At 39.9% G+C, this 17,622-nt stretch overlaps 1 protein-coding gene across 1 annotated transcript; it reads left to right on the top strand.

Annotated features, from left to right (window-relative positions):
* Nucleotides 1–276: 276 nt before the first annotated feature.
* On the top strand, nucleotides 277–14,684 carry WNT16 (Wnt family member 16). The gene is made up of 4 exons (XM_017675778.3): nucleotides 277–721; nucleotides 912–1,159; nucleotides 2,968–3,254; nucleotides 9,983–14,684. The coding sequence occupies exons 1-4, from the start codon at nucleotides 627–629 to the stop codon at nucleotides 10,445–10,447; spliced, it is 1,095 nt and encodes a 364-aa protein (XP_017531267.1). The 5' UTR covers nucleotides 277–626; the 3' UTR covers nucleotides 10,448–14,684.
* The last annotated feature ends 2,938 nt before the right edge of the window (nucleotides 14,685–17,622 follow it).

The raw sequence follows: 17,622 nt of genomic DNA, 5'->3' as shown, positions 1-17,622 counted from the left end.
CAACATCTCCCATTCGACCCACGCCTTCACCCAGGGTGGCTAAGAGAAGCGTCGCTATCAGTCTCAGGTGGAATCAGTCCCCCTCCCGCAGAGACCCGCTCTCCAGGGGCTGCGACCGGAGGAAAAAGGTCAGGAACACGCCCGGGTCTGGACGCGCGGTCGGCGAGCGCCGGCCCGAGCGCCCCCTGAGGGGCCCGCTCGCAGCCAATGGGAGCCTGAGGTCCGGGAGGATGCGATGCGGGCCGCAGCTGGGCCAATCAGACTCCCGGCGCGGCCAGGGGGAGGAGATGCGAGGAGCTGCCGGGGGCGATGGAGCCACAGCTACAGCAACAGAAGTTTCTCACCTTGGAATGCGAGGGCCGCTCCTGCATCTCCAGCACACCTCCAGCTCCGCGCGAGAGGAGCGCCCCAGGCTACCTTCCCCACCTCTGCACCCTGCGGCCTGCTAGCGAGGGGACGGCGGCTGAGAGCCCCTGCCACTGCTGGCCTACTTTTTATACTGTCTGCAGAGAGATAGAGGGCGAGCGACAACTTGGTGCTGGGGAACTGACCTCTGGCCTGGCGGGCCCCTGGGTGGGGAGAGCACAGGAGGAGTGGCCGGGGCTGGGGGACTCCATGCGGGGGCCATGGACAGAGCGGCGCTCCTGGGACTGTCCCGCCTGTGTGCGCTGTGGGCAGCCCTGCTCGCGCTGTTCCCCTGCGGAGCCCAAGGAAACTGGATGTGAGTGTGGGGGCAGCAGGGGTGCACGGGTATGTGGCAATAGGGGCGGCCAGCCTCGAGGAACTTACAGCTGCGGCGGGGGGAGGGGAGCCCGGACCCTAAGGCGGGTGACCTAATTTTCGGCAAAACGTCTGAGACTGGGGAAGAGGGCAGGGGAGCGGCTTACGCTAGGGGCGGCCGTGTCTTACAGGTGGTTGGGCATCGCCCCCTTCGGGGTTCCGGAGAAGCTGGGCTGCGCCAACTTGCCGCTGAACAGCCGCCAGAAGGAGCTGTGCAAGAGGAAACCATACCTGCTGCAGGGCATCGGCGAGGGCGCCCGGCTGGGCATTCAGGAGTGCAGGAACCAGTTCCGACACGAGAGATGGAACTGCCTGGTCGCCGCCGCCGCCGCCGCCCCGCCGGTCACCAAGCCCCTCTTTGGCTACGAGCTGAGCAGCGGTGAGTCCCCGGGACCCTCGGGGCTGACGCGGGACGGAGGGCGACAACACCCCCAATTCCTGTAAATGAAGTAAATAGTGCTGGCGTGGTTCCATCGCGCTCTAAATCCCAAAAGAGGCCTTTATTGGACGGGAACTGGGGGCGACGGGTTGCAGGTGCGGTGCCGGAGGGGGCGACTTCCCAGGCCCAGAGCACGGCGCTGGGAGCTGCAGGTGTCCCTCCTTCTCGCGGCGCCGGCCGGAGCTGGAGAGAAATTCTGGCACATGCCCCCGCCGACCCCTGGGACCCCGCAGCGCCCCCCTCCGTGGGGGACCAGCTGGAGAAACACGGCGTCGGCCGCCGGGAACGCTGCTGCCGCATCTGCTTTGATTTAAGCGGCTCTGCTGCGCACCGAGCCTGGACGGGCGGCTAATTGCAGCGAAGCCCCAAGTTCGTGGCTTCTCAGAGCGCTCAGGAGACGAAATAACGGTGATTTTAAGAGGGATTGTCCTGGACAACCCACCGTGCGGCTAGCGCGAGCACTGCTGCTTGGCTGCCCCCTCTGCGCTCTTTTCTCCAGCTTCTTGCTCCCTCTGCGCTCACCGCGGCGCGGGAAGCTGCAGGGAAACAAAGTTCCACTTCCACGTGTCTGGTGACTCGCTCAGGATGAAGGGACCGGGAACCAGGATTGTTCCAGGCTATCAGCAGATTCAAAGAATTTTAGGAAGTGGGCGCCGAAGGATTCGTTGTTTTTCACGTCCATTTCCTTTCTCCCTCCTCCTCTTACCCTTCCCCACCCTGACCCTACACACACCGCCGCCAAAGCGTTGCATTTATTTGCCCCGCTGCGTTTTGGCCGGCACACCCTTTCGAAGGAGCCCTGACCCCCTGCAAAAAAAAAAAAAAAAAAAGATGGGTTCTTCACAGTTGCCGAAACGCAGAGGCATCAGCAGTAGAAAGGGTTTATTGGACAACGGGCGTGAAATTGTTTCTACTCCAATCTAAACATCTTGAAAGAAAATAAAGTCTCCCGCTGTGTCTCTTCCAGGCCATATTATTAATGTTTTAATGGGACTTTAATTCCTAAAGAGTTTAGCTCTAACTTCATTGCAGGTGTACTAAATACATATTTAATAGTTTTCCGCAACGTTTTTTTTTTTTTTTTTTTGCTGGTGATATTTCAATTATCTTTCACTGGTTTTAAGACTATAAGAAGCTTAGCTAGTGCTATAATATACAATACTTGTGTTTCATATTAATATTAGTGATTTTATTCATGATATCCTAAAAAAAAAGACCAGCCTTTGGTGTGAAAGTAAATTGTAACGGCTATCTACTAATTGCTTTGGTCTTTGCTTAATTTTAATTTGCGTTCTGACATGTATTATTTATACAAACAAAAATCATTTAAAATTTAAAAAGAAAGGTCATCCAGACACCTCTGGGCATTGTGTTACTATGTATGGTTTGATTGGAAAGGATTTTAAATTCAACATGTATTTACTGAAATTTATTGTGTATTAAGCAGTGAACTGGGTATTAACAACATACATTTCAAACTTGAAAAATAAACATGATGTTCAGGTATGAGGACAATTTATGACATGCAATATATGAAAAACCCGCAAGTGCCATATTGAATATTAATGTTGCTTTTTAAAAAGGTTGGAACATGAAATTATCCTTTCTGAATACATACTCATTAAAGCATCCATTCATTGTAAGCAATTAAAAATTGCTTCCTTGCTAAGAGGATCAAGTAGGAGGCTTTATTATGAACACAAACAGTGGTATGGCTCTTTCATTTAGCAATTTATGTTTTATTCTAGGCACCAAGGAAACAGCATTTATTTATGCCGTGATGGCTGCAGGCCTTGTGCATTCTGTGACCAGGTCATGCAGTGCAGGCAACATGACGGAATGTTCCTGTGACACCACCTTGCAGAATGGTGGCTCAGCGAGTGAAGGCTGGCACTGGGGGGGCTGCTCCGATGATGTCCAGTATGGCATGTGGTTCAGCAGAAAGTTTCTAGATTTTCCCATCAGAAACACCACAGGAAAAGAAAGCAAAGTAATGTTAGCAATGAACCTACATAACAATGAAGCTGGAAGACAGGTATGTATTAGAAAATGGAATCGAAATCCAGTGCCTCTAGGTGATAACACTAGGATTACACTCTGGATGAATCTATCCAAATGACTTAAAAAACAAACACTTGCAGTCTAAGAAACACACACACACACACACACACACATACACACATACACACAATGTATTATTGTATATGTATCTTTCTTATATATGTATAACTAAGTTCATATTTTACATATATATGTGTGTGTATATACGTGTATACATATATATATATACATATATATATATATTCTTTCATGAGCCTGTACTGACCACATTGATTTAGCTTAAGTTCTTCATCTGATATGAGTTTAATCTTGTAATAGAAATTACTTGTGACTGTATACTTTGTATACTTAAAACACTAATTGTAAATAGTAGATGTATAAGTGCTTGCTGTTTCATTCAGTTTCTACCTCCTTAGTTGGTTAGTGGCAGAGCTGGAATAAGAGCTACAGTATCTGCCTGTCTAATAGGATGGAATCAAATTTCTTTTCCTCAAATTGAATTTTGATAATTTTTTTGAATCTGTTTTTTAGCAGGCAGTGTCTCCTAAACATGGTAGCAGTTCTGTCCTTACATTCTCTAGCAAAGCATTGTTGAGTACATTAGGGAATACATAACTCTTAATTAATTAATACTTTTTTGTAAAACAAAATTTTTTTAAGGGAAAATAGTTATTTTCTTATAAAGCAGTATAGATTCATTGTGAAAACTGATAAAAAAAGATAAATGTAAAGAAGCTAGAGATATATTAAACATATGGATACTTAAAAATACAGATATATGAGAGATTGAGGGGGAGACAAGTTTGAAGAACCACCGTGTAATTAACTGTTTTATACTAAGTTTTATTAAAATGGAGTAAACTTACAGCTTAATTTAATTTTTATATTACTTACCTTAATGAATATTGACACAATAAAGTTTGAGTTCTACAACATAGTTGAATTACCTGGCAATTCATAGTGACTTTTCTAAAAACAGTTGTAACCTTTTAAATACATATTTTCTATGTTGTAATAATCTTTTCATGGCAGGAATACCAGTACATATCCTATATTATTATAAATATCCAATATTATAAATATCCTTTAAAGGTCCCAAAGTAGTCATTACAATCTGCCACATTCTCTTGAAATAAATTAACACAAGTTACAGTATCTCTCAGGAATATTTAAAGTATATGTTGCATTTGTTTTACATTTTTGGAAAGTGAATAAATGCACCCCACTCAGAATAGTTGCAACTTTCAGCCAGTTTTCTTTACTTAACTACTTTGGGTTAAAATACACAAAACATGCAATAAATATATCACCATAACATTCAAATTCAAATTTGAATTTTCAATTCAAGTTTTAATTCAAAATGGCAAAATAGAAAAAAGGAAAGTTAGTAAACAATGCAGGCTTTTCATATTTTTGTTTAGAAATTTAAAAAGTTTATTTATCTCACTACTAAAGTAACTCTTGCCTAACCCCACACTTATGCACACCTTCTCTTGAAGTTTTACATTAAAAAAAATTGAATGAATGAGTTTTTGCTTTAATTTAAATGTTATCCAATAAAGGAATTTTTATTATTTCTAACACTAATATAAAGGAAGTTAAATGTAATTAATGTGCTCTTTAAAACTCTAAAGAAAAACATTGTCAGATTAGAATTAGAAAACAAGAAACGATTCAAATGAATGTTTATTATCTATGTAGACTTTAACTCTTCTTTAAACATTCTTTAAATAATCTGGTAGAGATGAAAAGTTTTTAACCAGAAACAAAATTTGGAAATTCTTATGATGAATTCCCTGAATAAAGTCATCTCCGAACTTATGAAAATACCAAAAGTATTCTAAAATGTATTTTTATTAGTAGTATTAGGCAGTGATTTTATTTTATTCCATCGGTGTGTTTTTTCAAAATAAGTAGCAATATTTGCCTCTGTAACTATTAATTTTGATCTTAAACTATTATTTATATTCTGATTTTATTAAAAACATAGAACTATGAGGCATCAATTTTAACCCACCACTTGTTGGCAGAAAACAATCTTCTCACATTACCGAGGTTTTTGCCCTTATTCCAATTACACAGACAATAATTCAGCCTATGCATGTATACACATTTTGTGTACATTTCAGAGTTTTCTCTACTGAAATTGTTTTTTAACATTGATCTAGATGGAATCTTAAAATATTACAAAATGATACCTGGAGATTTGAGGCTACTACACTCGTATTTTTGTTGGTCTTTTCTCATGAAGTATTCCAATTCAAAACATTTTTGTATTTTTCTTTCCATTGGTGGCCAAGAAAAAAACCCCACCACCACCACCAGTACAACAAAAACCAACCGGGTTTCCAGATTATTATCTAACATGGAAGAATAATCATCTCCATTTTCAATATTGACAATTAGGATTTTAATCTAATAGGCATATTATTCTGAGGAAAGTTCAAGGTCTGCATTCAATTGAGTTGATTTTCCTTGTCTCAAAATCCTAAACTCAAAATGTAGGAAAGCATTCAGAGAAATGTGGGTACTGGCGCTTAGTAGTGCTTATGAGCAGGGTAGATGATTTTCTAACCGCTGACCTTAAATACTCTGATTCCCTCTTGGTTTCTGACACCATTCCTAAAGTTATGACTCCAAGAATAATGTTGCCGAATGGTGATTGGCTAACAATGATCTGATGTCTTCCAGGGGCAGAACTTCTGGGAATAATGTGACTTGGAATATTTATGGGTATTTCTTTTGGTGTGCTCAAAATATTTCCATTCTTCCCATGTCCACCTCATAAACTTTTAAATGTTCCAACCCCATAATTTGTTTTATGATGAGTAACTCAAAAAAGTGGGAAGGGCCTGACCCCAAGTTTTCACTGACCTGTTTCAAGAATATTTATAAGTACTCGAACAACACAGAAGTGTTTTGCTTTTCAGCAGGTTCAAATATATTTTTGGACTAATGGGGAAAAAATGGGTCAGAGAAATAAGAATTCTTACAGCCATCCCACTGTACGTCACAATTTTCACAAAAACTTAAATAGATCATTTGTTAGTAGACAAAATGAAATACTCATCAACAAAATGTTCCACAACTGTTTTTTGTTTTTTGTTTTGCCATTTCTGTAAAGTTTGGATAAAGCAATATGCTGGAAAACAATCATTGCCTGCTGCTGCCTCTGAGTCAAAATTATGGGACCAATCACTTGGTAGACCACTTCCGAAGCAGTTTCTATTTTTACATTAAGTATTAATGATACATCTTTCCTATTTCACTTCCATAGAAATTAACAACCAAAACTTAACACAAGGAGCCCAGTAGATTAAATATTACCCTCCTAATTGCTCTCCCATAGTTTAAAAATATTCCACCAAAATGTGCACATCTGTTTGCAATAGTTAACAAAACATTCCTCTGTTAATATCGTTATAAACCTTAACAACTCAACTAGAGTAGAGAAAGGAATTTTCTCATAACCACACACAACTCATTCAGTTGCTATGCTCTTACTTTTCCTGTTAACAGAAAATGACTACTATCACTGCAGCTCAGAATGGTTATTTGACATTAATTAAGAATCTGATCTAAAACACTCCAGAATATACTTTTTGGGAGAAGTTCATGCAATTTCTTTAAATATACTTGCATTTTCCACTTTTATTTCCCTCCCTTCTACTAACAGTCTCCTGCTGCATTTAAAGACTTTTTTCCCTTATATAAGTGTCTTGATCATGCTGCTTATTTTTCAATAAAATTGGAATGATAAATAAGTACATGCTCATTATCTACTATGTGCAAGATATTTATTTTATAAAACTAAATCAAGTAAAATAATTTATGGACTGTGCACTGAGAGACTGAGCTCTGCAGAGTTAAACTGTGTGTGTGTGTGTGTGTGTGTGTGTGTGTGTGTGTGTGTGTGTCTGCCTGTGAACACTGCATTTCATCAAATTCTCCTAGTGGCGATTACATTGCTTTATTTTAACCCTATTTGCCCAAGTTTCTTCCCTGAGATATTATGATGGTATAATTATTTAAATTGCATGTCAAGTTATTGAGATTCTCCTTGAGGTTTGTCTTTCTATCCTAGATTATATATGTATATTTTATATATATATGTGTATATACATATATGATAAAAATACTATTTCTTATACTTATTTTTAAGGACAAATGGTAATAGAATGGAAAGGTAATAGAATAAAACTTCTGAACAATATCATCCCTGAGGAGTTATAGTTAACTCCAGGCATTTAAAATTTTCTCATTTTCTGTGGCAGGAAAATCTCCCCCAAATTCTGATGTAGAGTTAGCAGTTGGTATCATTGGATTGGGAAAAGTCAGTTTCTCTTTTTATCTTTCAAACTTGCAAAGTCGTGTGTTACTCTTGTGGACCAGCACTGTTGTGGGCTCAGGATTTAGAGGAGAACCCAGCCAGATCATGGTCTCTCAATACCATGGACCTCCCAGCAGGGACTCTCTCTCTTGTTTAAGAAAGTGGTTTTTATTACTTCCTCCAGATTCAGATTACCAATAGAAGATGAGTTAAAACTGTTTAAGTGATCTGGATTAACTATTCAGTAAGTATTTGGTTTCTATTCTGTCATCCATTTGCAATTGGCAACACTATGATGCCTGAACTGGTTAATAAAGGAAAAAGTTGGCTCTTCAGACAAGCTCCTGAGGGAGAGTCAGCTTTAAATCACAAAGCAAAGACTATGGGCTGTTGGTCTAGTTTAAACGCATTAAACATACATTCTTAGGTTTTCGGCTCTCCTTGGACAGTCCTGTTTTGTGATTACCTAGTATTGCTTGCATTCTCTTTTTATCATATCCTTCAGGCTCTTAAAATCTGAACAAAAGAAGGCAGATTTCATTAATCTGAACATTTATTTGCCTGGAGACATTGTAAGAATTGAAGGCTTTGTGAGTATCAAGTGCCATAAATTTAACCAAATAAGCTTGTGTGCCATACTTTATAAATTGTTTTCATATCATTGAAAAGAATCTTTTGCTTGACTTAATAAGAAATAGACATATCTACTCACTTCTCAGTTTTATGAATTCAGAAAGAGCACATGTGCTGTATAAAATAAAGGACAGGGGTTAAATATTCTGTTTATTATTTTAAACATTAATAAGTATCAAATATTGCACAAATCAATACCATACACCCTCAGTCAAGGTTACAAATATTTTAAATTGTTTGAAATATTCTGCCTCATCAGATAGTTCAGAAACTTCTATTAATTTGTTTGGAAATGTAACATTCAACAAACATGTCCAGTGTCAAGTTTGGTACAAAATAGCAAAATATAAAACCCTGTCATTTTATAGTTTTGATAAGAATGGGAAGTGGAATTTAAGCTGTGAGGTTTTTCCTTACTCAACTAAGATTTTACACATAATTTCCAAGTTATGGAATGGATGGGTCAGTTTTTCATTTTACCCAGCACGTTGACAGAACGTCACCTCTGCATCTAGTCCCAATAATTTATTAATCTGCTCTGCCATCCTCTGGGGATTGAGGGGAGCTATGCCGACTAGCCTGGTATGTAAGATTAGAACCTTAAAACTTTTGAAATCTCTGTATTTGTTTTGCACTGTTAGCCCCATTTGAAATTTTATCTCAGTTCTCACTGGACCTTCTTCAGGGCAAGGGGGCATTTATTTAGACCTTAGTGTGTGTCAGGCAGTGGGCTCTTACAGATATATGTAATCTCATTTAATTCTTCAGTCTGAATAGACCAAACTCAGCACTTAGGATTGAAAACTTATATAAATATTATCCCTTTTCTATGTTAGGATGGTGCTACTGATCCTTCAAGAATAGGACATATGTTTTGAATTAATTTTCCAGAAGGAGGAAGAATTTGCTGGGAGCAACCACACTCTGCAGCCCCTTCTCCTTTCGACCAACTGAAGTTGATTAGTCAGGGTTTCTTATGTGGTCTGTGCCTGGGAGATACCATGTCCCCCCAAAACCCTGTAATTGTACTGAATTTTGCAGTGATCAAACCTGAGAACTCTCAGTTCTGTAGATTCCATTTTTGGATGCCCATTAGAATCATCTGAGCAGCTTTGGAGAGAAGTACCACTGCCTGTGTCCCACCTCCACCAATTAAATCACAGTCTCAGGGGTTCAAGCACTGAGTATTTGTAAAGTTGCACAGATGTTTCTATGCATTATGAGTTGAGGACTGTGCTCTCTGTTTTCCTGAAATGTAATGTGCGTAGGCATCCCCTGAGGATCTTATTAAAACAGATTACGATACTGTAGGTCGGCAGTAGGACCTGAGAACCCGCATTTCTCACAAATGCCACTGGTGCTTCTGCCAGGTGAATGCATTCGGGGTAGCAAGGTGCTAAGTGGTATCGGCACCATGGGGACATGCATGAACCGCTTCTCATACCCCGAATTAAACAGCAGATTAGAAATTAGTAGTTTCCCTTTGTTATCTCATATAATCTCTGATAACATGTTAGCCTGGGTCTACTACTTAAATTCGATGTAGAAAGCTTTGCTCCACACAGTCAGAAGGACAAGACATTTGAACCCTAAGCAATCTTAAAGATCCTCTATATTTAAAACCATCATTTTTATGGTTGGAAACTGACCGAGAAAGTTAAGTGATTAGGTGAGTCATGCTTTGTTGTTGAGTAAAAGACTTCATGAATGTACTTAACGCAGCTTCCTGTTGGTTTCAGGCGGTTGCCAAGTTGATGTCAGTAGACTGCCGCTGCCACGGAGTTTCCGGCTCCTGTGCTGTGAAAACATGCTGGAAAACTATGTCTTCTTTTGAAAAGACAGGCCATTTGTTGAAAGATAAATATGAAAACAGTGTCCAAATCTCGGACAAAATAAAGAAGAAAATGCGCAGGAAAGAGAAAGATCAGAGGAAAATGCCGATTCGCAAGGATGATCTGCTCTACATTAATAAATCCCCCAATTACTGCGTAGAGGATAAGAAACTAGGCATCCCAGGGACCCGAGGCAGAGAATGCAACCGAACGTCCGAGGGCGCTGGTGGCTGCAACCTCCTCTGCTGTGGCCGTGGCTACAACACCCACGTGGTCAGGCACGTGGAGAGGTGCGAGTGCAAGTTTATCTGGTGCTGCTATGTTCGCTGCAGGAGGTGTGAAAGCATGACTGACGTCCACACTTGCAAGTAACCACGCCGGCCGGCACTGGAAAACACTCCTCAGTGACGGACCACAGGACTGCTCCCCTGAGGGTGCCTCTCACTGTGCAGGGCTGGTGAAGTTGACTCCTGCCTCGGAATTCTCAGATCTGTGGGCCTCTCTAAGAGTTCCCTTTACCTGATCGACGTCCAGTCACTCAGCGAGCATGTGGATTTCTTGAGATTCTAAAGTTGGAAAGGTCTGGGTTCATCTTTTGGTGGTTTGGGAATATATAGCGATATGCAAGTAAGATACCCATCTCCTAAGCAAGAAAGAATAAGCAAGCGCCTTCCTGCTGGGAGACCTGGTCCACACTTAGGATATAATCCTTGACTATGGAACTCAATAGTGGTAGGTGAACATCAGTTATTACCACTTATTCTTAAACATGAATCTCATTTATTTTCTCAGTATTTTAGATGAAGAAATCATACAAATTGTGCATAGAAACAGATGTTGAGAACAGAAGAGGTGAGTGCTTACTTACCTTTCATGCATTTCAAAAGGGCAATTAAAAAGAAAATTCATAACTGATATAATATCTCTAAAAAGGGGGTTGTTTAGAGGTGTTTATGACAAAATGGAAGAATCAAAATGTAAAAACTAAAATGTATGAGATTTTAAGTGCCTTAAACCAGGAGAACTTATCTAGAAAAATTTCAATCTTTGATCTTTGGCTTTATACTTTAATCATAGACCAGTTTCCCCTATTAAAAAGCTCTTGAGTAATGGGAGAGGAAGTGATCCTAAAAGCATGTGGGAAAATTAATGGTAAAAATATAAAGGGCTCTCATACATTGTAAGGAAAAACCCCTTTTAAATATGTAAAGACAGTATTTTGTATAGTATTTTGCTGATAAAAAAGTTTTATATTTTGTAAATACACTATTTAAGTTATATGATATATATTAAAACTTAAGATATTTATTGCCAAAGCCCAAAAGCTAAGGCAATAAAATTATCTCCAAAATAAGATTAACTTGTTTCTTTTCATGCTATTAATTCTGATTTTTTTTTCCGACGGTGAAAAGGAAGTTAATTGAGCAGTTAGTTACAGGATGTGTATTTCTTGCAAAATGACAGTTTTACATGTTATAGATTAAAATATGCTGCAAAATACTGAGAATTGTGTTATTTCAACAGATTAAATTGTTTTTAATTAGTTAATATGCTTAACTTCTAAGGTTATTATAATAAATTATCTAGCAAAAGTCTTAACTGGAAAAAAGAATCTAAATCAGAATAATGATCAATTTGTGGATCTAAGCTCCTGGATATTTATTTTGTGTAATGCTGCATTTCCGTTTGAATGTTGAATGATCTTTCAACCATTTTAGTACTTCACCTGTTTTAGTGTTCATACACGTATAGTCATCCTATTTTACAAGGTTTCTTTTGAAAATTATAGGGCTATATTAAGCTTGTATTTTCATGCAAAAGCTTAATGTTTTTTATGAATTGTTAAATATATCAGTATTACATAGAAAAAAATTAAGTTCAGAATGGACAAAGAAAAAAAGCTTTTTCTCATAATATGCCAAAGAAATGTTTCTTGGCACCCCAGGTCCCATTTTGTTTCCTGTCCATTTTATTTACCAAGGCAGAGCAATAATTTGTGAAAAAGAGCAAACCCATGTTTAACCTGGAATTTAATATTAGGTCTGAGGCATTTAACGGTGACCCTTAAAATTTAACAAAATTATTATTTACGAAGGGAGAGCCTCAGCAGTGACAAATGAACACAGGTTGTGCTTATTTAAAAGCATGGTTTACTATTCTTTAGCATCCTGCAAGAGAGATACTTATCCTCATGCCCTTTTTTTTCTCAAAATAAATCTTTTTATTTGCATTGAAAATAAGCACTCTTTTTTGAAAAGATGAAGAATAGTTTGCATTAATAGCCAATTACTTCTATTGACTAGAGAACTTTCCGTAATTCCCTCACCTTCCAATTTTGAGAATCAGGTAGCCTCTAATTCACAAATACCTGATTACTCGTCAGCCATCAGCCATTGCTTAAAAACAGTGATGCCAACTCACCTAGCCTCTCTGGGTTGCCTGAGCAGGACTTCTAACTCCCAACCTTTGTCTTTGGGTTCTTCTTTTCCTTTTCTTCCCTGGCATTACCATGGAAGTCATCCTTGAACTTCTCACCTCACCTGTTTAACTGGCTTGCAACTGGCCTTGGCTCTTTTCCTCCCTGTCACGGTAGAGGTAGCACCATGGTGCTTCTGGGAACAAAAGTTCTGGAGCCCAAATTTTCCTATTCAGTCTAAGCTGCTTTTGCCTGCATTATTTGGGCTTTTATGTTGCAAGCAATAGAAATTGCAAACTCAGGAGTTTCAACCTTTTTTTAAAATTTGGTACAGCCTGCTAGAGGCAATGGCAAGAGGCAGTGATGACTGTCTTGAAATGCAGTCCATAAAAATATCAAATGGCACCTCTGGAGAAGGAAAGTGGCTAAAGTGTTTCCCTGATAGAGCTTTCCACAACATTAGAAACACTTTGATATGTTTGAATATAAACAACTGCGTTCTTTCTTCATGATCTGGATGATACTTGTGTTTTTAAGAAACTATGATAGTTATATTAAGAATAAGAATGGAATTTAATTATGTAAGTTTGGTACTATGATACTACGTGTTTCTGTAGCTTTGTAACCATGTGATATTTACAGTAAATATTTTAGAAACACACTCTACTTCTCTGAACTCCTGTCAGTACTGATATATTGGGTTTTTCTTAGTTAAAAATGTGAAACCAGAAAAGCTTTCCATCAAAATATTTATTTCTAGCCAATTTGGTGAGCTGCTGTTCTTTTTCATATCATCTCTCAAAGGCCACCAAAGACCGAGGAGTTAAACCAACCATTGGGAGACAGCCAGTTATCCAAAATACTATCAGCCACTTGGGCTGACTTGAAGGAAGAAAAATTCAAATCATATCTCCAAGAACCATGAAAACAATCCCATAAGGAAAGCTGGCTAAGATGCCTTCATTTAAAAAAAAATTCAGTCTCCCTATAGACCAGATGTGCTGTCATAACATGTCTTGGAGTAGGATGATGAGGTAAGTCGTAAGGACCAGTGCATGTGACATGGCGTGAAAGGGACACTGGTGCACCAGGGACTCATTTCCTTTGAAAGACAAAAAAATGTTAACAAACACTTAGATAGCACTTACCTAAACCAGGGATTGTTCTAAATCATATAAATTAATCAGAGTTGAGGCCCTTCACCACCACATCGTATCATATCATATTGCCTCTCACAGCACCAAAATTGTCAATACATTGACTTTACAGTATACAATTTAGTGAGTTTGGGGGCTTTGTAAATATGATGAAAATGACAGGATGTCCGTTCATGGTTTGGTTATATAAACTTGGTTGAAGGAGGAGTGAAGTGAGGAGAGAACAGAGACCTTAGAATTTGCCATGAGATATAATTAAAGTACACTGCCTCTTGATGTCTAAGCTCAAAGTGATTCAAAGTGCCTGCTACTTCAGATCCCAATGCGGCCAACCGTTTTGGATTATGCAAGGGCCTAACAATCATTCCAAAAGGAAATGACTAGGGGTAAAGATCAAGCTAATTTAGTGCGACATTAAACAAATACTTACATCCTTTATATGGTAGTGCTTATAGCCAGTTGTTACATAAGGTGTCATTTTTAATAGAGGGACAAAATTTGCTGTTGGTAATGATTTACATTCACATCCAAAGAGAAACCACCAGAGGTGGTCTGCAGAATTAAAGCCTCTTGACAGAAAACCATGATGGAAAAGCAGCCTCCCCTACTGGTTGTAAAGGGAAAGTAATAATAAATGTGGACTATGTCAACACAAGTTAAGGTTTCATATATGACTTTTTAATCTACATAAGTAGAAGCATCTGATTCATGTGTGAGAGTTGGAAAGGCAGAGAGAGTGTTGGATCGAGGGCTGCCCACTTCCCTCTGTCAAACTGCCGTTCTGCCAGTCCGGGAGGGACTCACCAGCCCTGAAGTCAAGAGGCTTCCCCTTTTGCATGTTACTAACAACCAGACACCCACGATTGTGGCCACATCCACCTGGCCATGGTCAGTTTAGAAAAGGTAAGGATGGCTCCTCGTAGCCCCTAAGTACTCTTAGGTAAAAAAAGAAATTCACCGAATTTAACTGCATATTTAAACATACCTTGAACTCTTTCTAAACCAAAGAAAGATGTAAATATACAGAATGTAAGTCAGCAACCACCTATTTGTTTCTCGTACACAATTCCTGCTTTTCTTTTTTAAAAAGGGTTTTTTTTTGTCAGTTTTTTTTTCACCCAGCTTTGAGATATAATTGACATATAACATTGTGTAAATTCAACGCCCTATCCATTGTAATTTCTTCATCTCAAACTGGCTGGCAAACAATTTTTATTCCTCATGGCTTTATGGAAGGCAAGCCAGCAAAAGGGCAAAACTGAAAAAATGAATGTGGTAAATCCTTTTTAACAGACCCGTAGTAATGGGGACAGGCTAAATAATTGTACAAGCTGAAAGATAAATCTTAGTGTGCAGAATGAGAAATTCTTTCCTCTCCTGCCTTGTACACTTTTTCTTCCTCCACATGGCCAGTTTATCATTTCTGGAGAAACTACTTTATAATTTGTTGGCTATATATAAGAATTACAATCTCAAAATTTCAATTGCCACAACTCCTGTCACTGTACCCATGTCTGACACACCTGGTGCTGGAGAATCATAGGCAACTTCCTCCAAACAGGCTCTTTCCATAATAGAATTTTTTTTATTGTTTATCAACTTTATTTCAATTAAAAATGAAAAAAATACTATGGTCCCTTCCCATGTACATTTGTTTTTGTTTGGTATCATCAATCTACAATTACATGAGCAATAACATTACCAGACTCCCCCATTCATCAAGTCCCCACCAGATACCCCATTACATCACTGTCCATCAGCGTAGTAAGATGCTATAGAGTCACTACTTGTCTTCTCTGTGTTGTACAGCCTTCCCCATGCCCGTCCCCCTACATTATGTCTGCTAATTGTAATGCCCCTTTTTCCCCCTTCTCCCTCCCTTCCCACCCATCCTCCCCAGTCCCTTTCCCTTTGGTAACTTAATCCATTCTTGGGTTCTATGAGTCTGCTGCTTCCATAATAGAATTTTAACACCCCCTTGCAAGGTGTTAACAGTTCCACAGGAATTGGCTTTCAATCTCATTCCCAGGTCAAAAGTTTCAGATCTCTATGGGCATCTAAGTATAATAAGCACATTTACTGACCTTAAACCTCAGGTCCTCTGCCTGCAGAACAGAAAGCCATTCGGGGCAGGCTGTGCTCCCCTGCTAAGGGGGAACCAGACTTAAGGCCCGGTGCTCATTCCTCACACCTAAGGAAATCCTCACCAACTGACTCTCGCATTTTGTCAACTAGCACTTACTCATGAAAAATGACAACTCCCAGGGACTACTGTCTTCTCCACGAACTGGATTTATACCTAACTATGGCTCTCAGCATCCTTTGCTTTTTTAAGTGTGCTATGCTCAGATCTTGGACTTGCAAGACATTCTTCTTGAAGTTCATTTCTGTTCTTGTCAAATAAAACACACGTCTCTAATTGGGTTTCCAATATATAAGGGTATGCTGAAGCTAAAAATTTTTTTTTGAGCTGAAATGTAAAGTAATTAAAAAGATTTCTATGTCGAACATCTGTAAATGATGAAGTGAAATGACAAATTCCGTTTTAGGATAGGAGAACTTCTCAGGTTCATACTGGCTCTTAGCTAAAACTCAGGATCCTCAGGGGTGGGAAAGTGCTTTAAGGGGCAAACCTATGGAAAACAGAGCACTTCCATTCAACAGGCCGATTTGCAAATTGGCCCTCTTACTCCCCTAGTGATTGGGAAGGCTAAGGATTGGCAGGGAATTCACTGGCCCCAGTACTGAGCTTGCTCATCTGAGCATCCCATCCTAGGAGTAGCAAGAGCACCACAGACAGGTAGGATGGCATTTGAGTGCATAATGCATTGCTAAAAATGTGTTTGCAAGTCAAATGTATGAATTTCAAGTAATGGACATACTGTTATAAGAAAGTGTTAACTCCCCAAAAGCAAAAAATGTTTCTAGAGTCCCACTTAAGAGATTCCTCTTGCCGGGCAACGCTTAGGGTGTTGGGGGTGGGAGGGAGGGGTGGTAAGGAACCCTCTGAGCAGGCAGCAAATGCCGGCATGCAAGAGGGTGGATGGTGCTGAGCAAGCTGTCTTTCCCCGGGCTTCCTCTGACCTGACGGCTGCCCCTCCCCACCTGGCAGCAAGAGGTAGGTAGGTGGTTGGTTGTTAGGAGCAGGAACTGAGGACTGCTGTTCTCTGCTCTCCAGACTGAGGCTTCAGCACACTGCTCCCCTAAGGCTCCTCGACTGCTGCTGACACAGTGAATTCAAAAATACTCCCTGACTCTGGCCACTGGCACATAATTTCACATTTGTCCCTGCAGGCAGGCCAGCAAGTGCAACTATGTCAGGTGATCATTTGAATTGCTCACTGCCTAGAGATAGACAAAAGCTCGAATTCAGCATATGAAAGGTAGCAGATTGAGGAAAAGGGCAGGTGAAATACAGTCTGAGGCTTGGAAATCAAGGGGAAGCTCATGAAGAGCTGCATCCTCTCCCACAACTTCACTGCCCAAGTCATTTAATGGTTTTTTTTCTTTTTTTTTGTATTTTTTGAATTAAAAGTATAGTTGACATACAATATTATATATTGGTTTCAAGTACACAACATAGCAATTCAATAGTTACCCCCATTATTAAATGCCCACCCCAACTAGTGCAGTTACTATGTGTCAACACAGAAAGATGTTACAGAACTATTGACTACATCCTTTACGCTGTACTTTCATCCCCAATTTTCATTATGACTGAGATTTTGTGCCTTTTTATCCCCTTCACCTATTTCACCCACCCAACCCAACTCCTTTTGGCTTGGTGTCTTGGTCGGCTGGAGCTGCTGTAACAAAACAACATACAGTTGTATTTAATGGGTAGCGTGTGCCAGGCACTTTGGTAGGTGCCACACACACACACACTGTTCCCCCTGCTTTACAGGTAAGGCGATGGAATTCTTAAGGTCCTCATGCAATCACAGTGGAAGAGAGCAGCATACTCAGGCAAGTCT

This window comes from Manis javanica, chromosome 6 (genome assembly GCF_040802235.1).
Source record: "Manis javanica isolate MJ-LG chromosome 6, MJ_LKY, whole genome shotgun sequence".
In the NCBI taxonomy this organism is placed as follows: Eukaryota; Metazoa; Chordata; class Mammalia; order Pholidota; family Manidae; genus Manis; species Manis javanica.
This window is presented reverse-complemented; position numbering and strand designations above follow the sequence as displayed.